Source organism: Neltuma alba, unplaced genomic scaffold (assembly GCF_004799145.2).
Source record: "Neltuma alba isolate B1F8T4 unplaced genomic scaffold, ASM479914v2 tig00013803_pilon, whole genome shotgun sequence".
NCBI lineage: Eukaryota > Viridiplantae > Streptophyta > Magnoliopsida > Fabales > Fabaceae > Neltuma > Neltuma alba.
The window spans coordinates 68,386-73,591 of NW_021637920.1; the positions used below are offsets into that span (position 1 = coordinate 68,386).

The 5,206-nt window shown below is 35.9% G+C and overlaps 1 protein-coding gene across 1 annotated transcript; it reads left to right on the forward strand.

Annotated features, from left to right (window-relative positions):
- The first annotated feature begins 1,107 nt into the window (after positions 1 to 1,107).
- LOC114739211 (uncharacterized) lies at positions 1,108 to 5,206 on the forward strand. Its single transcript, XM_028927261.1, has 3 exons — positions 1,108 to 1,287; positions 2,629 to 2,940; positions 4,776 to 5,206. The coding sequence occupies exons 1-3, from the start codon at positions 1,160 to 1,162 to the stop codon at positions 4,843 to 4,845; spliced, it is 510 nt and encodes a 169-aa protein (XP_028783094.1). The 5' UTR covers positions 1,108 to 1,159; the 3' UTR covers positions 4,846 to 5,206.

Sequence of the window (5,206 nt, forward strand, 5' to 3'; positions counted from 1 at the left end):
AAAAAAATAGATAGTGGGTAAAATTGTACTGAAAAAAGATGGGGGGGTGGTGGTGGTTCTTGGAAAAAAAGAGATTTGGTGCTGGATGCCTTTTTATCCTAGTTTGTATTAGGTAATCTACCTGCAAACACATAACTGAATCTAACCAAAGTCTTATCCAGAAATTTTTTTGGTATTAATTTTGGCTTGTGTTTTCAGCCATATAGTGGCAGCTAGAAACCGATAGTGAACAAACCACTACTCAACTTTCTTTCAGTCAAATTTCTAAGGAAACAAGCTAAAGAAACAGAAAAAAGCAATCGCAGCCTGGACAAAATGAACCTGAAATTCTCAGCAATTTTGGGGGGCAACATTGGCAAACAGCTTCATCTTGTATCAACAATCTTTTCACAGATAGAGAGAGAAGAAAGAGTGAGAGCAGGGGGGGAGATGGGGTGGCATTGAGGAAGGAGGGGGGGGGGGGGAGAAGGAAAAGAAAGAAGAAAGAGAGGAAAGAAAATGACGGAGAGAGGGAGAGAAGAGAAGAAAGAAAGAGGAGAGGATGAGATGGAAGAAATAAAAAAAGAAAAAAGGCATTTTGTTCATTTCAATATTATTTCATATTCTCTTCTGGGATAATTAAGTTAATTTAAAAACCCATTCTATAATTTCTGGGATGTTCTTTATTTGTAATTTTTTTAAAATTAAATTGTTCTTGACAATAATTAATTTTGAACTTTTTTTTTTTTTGTGTAAACAACATTTAGTGTGGTACTTGGTAAATATTATTTTTGATCTTAATATAAAATCTTATTTAATTTTATTTTGATACTAAATATAAGATCTCAATCTATTTTGTTATTATATTTATATATTTTTTAAAGATTCTAATCAATATACTTAATTAATAAAAATATTTTAAGAAAAACAATACTTATATATTACAAATAACTAATTTAATTTATTTTTTTAATTTAGTTAAAATAATTAATTAGTTTTTTTATATTTAATTTTTATCTTTGGATAAATATATGATCGGAAGCATCATCGGAGGTATAATGAACATAGTATATCTGTATTCATATGTAGCAGCAAGAACCAAATTAGAGGGAAGACTGGACACAAACTAGCGGAGTTGAAGGCCACCGGAAGTTCCCTCATCGGAGAGAAGACGCGCAAGATGTCGCTGGTAGACTACGCTTCCTCTTCGGACGAGGAAGCTCCCGATTCGTTTGAAGAGCCCCAACATCCTCAAGACAATCCAGCGGCACAAGCATCGGCATCGGAACCTTCACCTCCTGCGACGCAGTAATTCTCAGTTTCTTTTGACCCCGTTTCTTTTCTTTACATGCTGACATCACTTTCTTTCAGAAATCGATTGTTGAGAAATTGCTTGTAAATTATAAATGGTTGCTGTGCACACTTGCTTATTGCGAAAATGAGAAAATGCTTATATATGGATTTCTAATGGAATACTGTTGTTAGGATATTCTGATACTGGAAAAATTCAGGAATCTGGTTGTGCTTGGTAGGAATTCAGACCTCAATGTGCTTTTGAGAAAGTGAAATATGGAGGAAATTTAACGTCAGGGATGTATTTAGACCTTTAGTTCCAATACTCTGCCAAAGTTCACTTCCGCATTTCCACATTCTCTTTCCAGTCCTAGCCATCACACCCTCCATTAAGGGTGTTTGAAACCGAAAAAACCCAACTCATGGAAGGGTAAATCGTGGAAAAACTTGTCAAAATGACTGAAATTGTTCTGGTTTCATATTCTTTAAAGGGAATCCAGTAGGTTTGGTCTCCTTTTCAGTTGGAAAATTTTCCCTAATGTAAATTGCAAATTTCATGTTTGTAATTTGTAAAATTTACAGACCAAACATGTTATGAATGCAGGATGCGAATGTTTACTTCTTATTCTCCGCTTGTTGAATTCCATCTCCAGACCCTACAAATGAACTTTAGTTCTTCTTTTTCTGTTTGGTACCTTGGAATATTTTGGGAGTTTGTTTATGAATAAATTTTATAAAATTTGGAGCACTCATTGCTGACTCTTTTAACAAAATTCGGCAGATGGAGGGGGAAAGCGGCTTGGTGTTGATGTGTTTTGTAAATAGGCCTGGGTTTACTTGGATGGAACATAATGTTAATATTCACAATGGTTTTTGGTTTATGTCTTTTCAGCTTATCAGTGATTGAATTTCTTTTTAGCCTCTCTTATTCTGCTCCACTACGATTTCTTCAAGGAATCCTTGATAATTTGATGAATATTTCGAGTGACCCTTGTTTGCTTTCCACACCCCCACCCTTTATGTTTGGCTAGTTCTGATGTTGAGACCAAGAAAATTTGTTTTACTCTTGTATCTCTTTAAAATCCCTTTAAATAGATAGATTTTCTGGAAAATATTTTTTAATTCAACATACAAAATGTGAGTGTATGAGATATAGAAGGTAATCATGCTACCTACTGCCTGCTGTTTGATAGACCGTATTACCAAAATATGACAGAGAGAAACGGAGAAGACTCTAAGGGAGTGTGTATATGCTTACATTATCTATTTAGCATTGCCTATACTGATGGTGCTTCTTGCTCGATGAATATGGTCTCTGGATTCTGTATTTTTTTTTGCTGCATTTTCAATATGTAGGACCAAATCAGGATCTTCATCAGACCAGGAGCCGGAAAAAAAACTAGATTTGCCACCTCCTTCTTTGGAGAAACTTCCTGATGCTTCACTTCTATTAAATTCACCAGCGGTATCTTCCAATCTGATGAATACTAGCGACCACTCCTCTCGAGTAGCGGCTGCTCAGGCTGAAAATGCCTTTCGTAAGAGAGACTCAAATGGGTTGGCTCCCTCTACACTTCGCAGTAAAGTTCCTAGAGGTGACTTGCCTCCTTCAAGGACTGTTCCAGATACTTCCAGTGGCATGCTAGTTCCACCTCAGGTCAAAGGAAGGTTAGTTGTGAAATATTATAGAATAATTCTATTAGCTTCTAATACGCTCATGTTGCGCTCACTAGACGTTTTTAAAATCTAGCTTTTTATTTTTTAATAGAAATATTATGTGATAATCGGTAAACAATCCAAATTGGTGGTGGGTGACATTTAGACAATAACCTTACTTTGAAATTGGCATCGACTTACTGCTTCAGTCTGTTATTTACTCATTTTATATTTTTTAATAATATGATAATTTTTGCTGTTTTTCGTATGTACCGTATTTTAATTTTATTGGAGACTACTGGCTAATGTTCTGCAACTTTCTATTAATATTATTTTTAATCATTGAGAAAGGACTATTAAGAATCTCTCTTGCTTGTATAGCAAAAAAGTAAACAAAAATGGGAGAATAAAAATAAATTGTCTCAAAGCCCTCCAATCCTTGCGTGAATCAGAAATGGGGGAGGCCTACCTTGTACCGAAAAGACTTTAGCTCCTCAAAGACCTTCATCTTACATTTCCCTCCAGGTGTTTTTTTTTTTTTGGTTGGGGGGGGGTGGTTGATGCGTGGGGGATTTCTAAGGAAAGCGGAAAAATCTGATATTTACCTGATTCCCAAACAACCTGCTTACAACTGCCACATCAGCATGTTTTTGAACTTCTGTAACACATGACAGGAGCCTTTGCCAGAGAAGAACGGGGGGATCACATCAGAGCATTATTGGGGGTAGAATACAGAGACACACCATTTGGTCTCTTAATTATATACCTCTTGACAGTTTATTGTTTAGATTTCATCTTCTAAACAATTTAATCCTTCGAAACTTGTACCTTTCTATCTTTTAAACGTTAATCCTGCTGTTGGATTGAATTGTTCATTCACTCTCAACTATGAAGGACTAACTCAATTGCGCATGAGTTTGTTATGAAGAGATTTGTTTGCATAGGAGGGGGGGGGAAAAAAAAATCCAAGGATTACATCATAAGGAGGCATAGTTTTGAGGGACCAGATCGTATGGTCACTTCGGACTAAAATTGCAAGAAGGGGGGAATTTCCACAGAAAAGATAACATATTTGGGATTCAACCCCTAGTTGCATAGGAAGTAGAGGAAAGAGAGAGGGGGTATTCGTGGGAGACGAACCTCAATCCAAGAACTCATAACCCCTAGTTGCATATTTATTATTGATAGCCATATTGCCATACAGAGCGAAGAATTTTCCAAACTATAGTCCTCCTGCCTATGCTGAAACTTGTATGCCGGAGGCATATTCTTCTGTTGTCGTATCTTCTATTATATACTTCTGTTGATTTTATTGTATTAAAATATTGAACTCTATTTATAACACAGAAGAGGTATGATGTCATCTCCCTGTTTTTCTTGTTGTAACCATATTTTCAGTAAGGCACACTGCTTATGCTGCAGCGTCTTCTATCAGATGACATGTATTCTTACGACTTTTGGATCCCCCCTCCCCCCAAACCCAGGGGAACATTTTAATTTTATTCAATATGTGTTTTTTATGAGAATAGGTTCTTACCAGTCAAATTTCTTAAATGCCAAAACGAAGCAGAAGCAAATTGTCTAACCACATGACGGTTTATTATTGTTTGTTTGAAATAGTGTGGATAGATATCACCAAAAGAAAGAAGGAAATTGCCTGGATAGATATGATTATAAATCCATGGCTTGGTGTTCTTCTCACGTTTTTCTGTTCTTGTTTAAGCCAAAGCTAAGATTACAGTTTGTACACGGGACTCTTGCATATATTTATCACTGAAGACATCTGTTATTGGATCCACTGTTGAAATGATACTAGTATTCATGGAATTCTGATTTGTGTTTTACAGGAGTAACGTTGTTACAGAAGACATGGCCAAGCTATTTGTCAATAAGCCCAAGCCTTCATCAGCTCACTAGAGATCACATAATGATGAGCGACTAACTTGCAGCCTCGCATGTTCCAAGCACTGTAACTGTGGAAGGCCTTGTTAAATTTGTACTTCTTACTCTAGTATGGACAGCTGCATAGTTTATTTACAACCCTAGGCTCTTCTAAACTTTTATAGGGGAAGAAACTGATCCAAAATGTGTGAAACTTGTAGGAGGAACATGAGTAGTTTCTGTGAGACGGATATAAGTTTTGCGCAGGCCTCTTATTTGAAGAGAATTTAAATTTTAAGCTGATTGTTGTTGATATAATGGGATAAACTCCCTGAGAAATATGTAACCTCGGTTGTGTTTTCTCATGTTATTAAAAAAAATTGATTTTTTTTAAAAA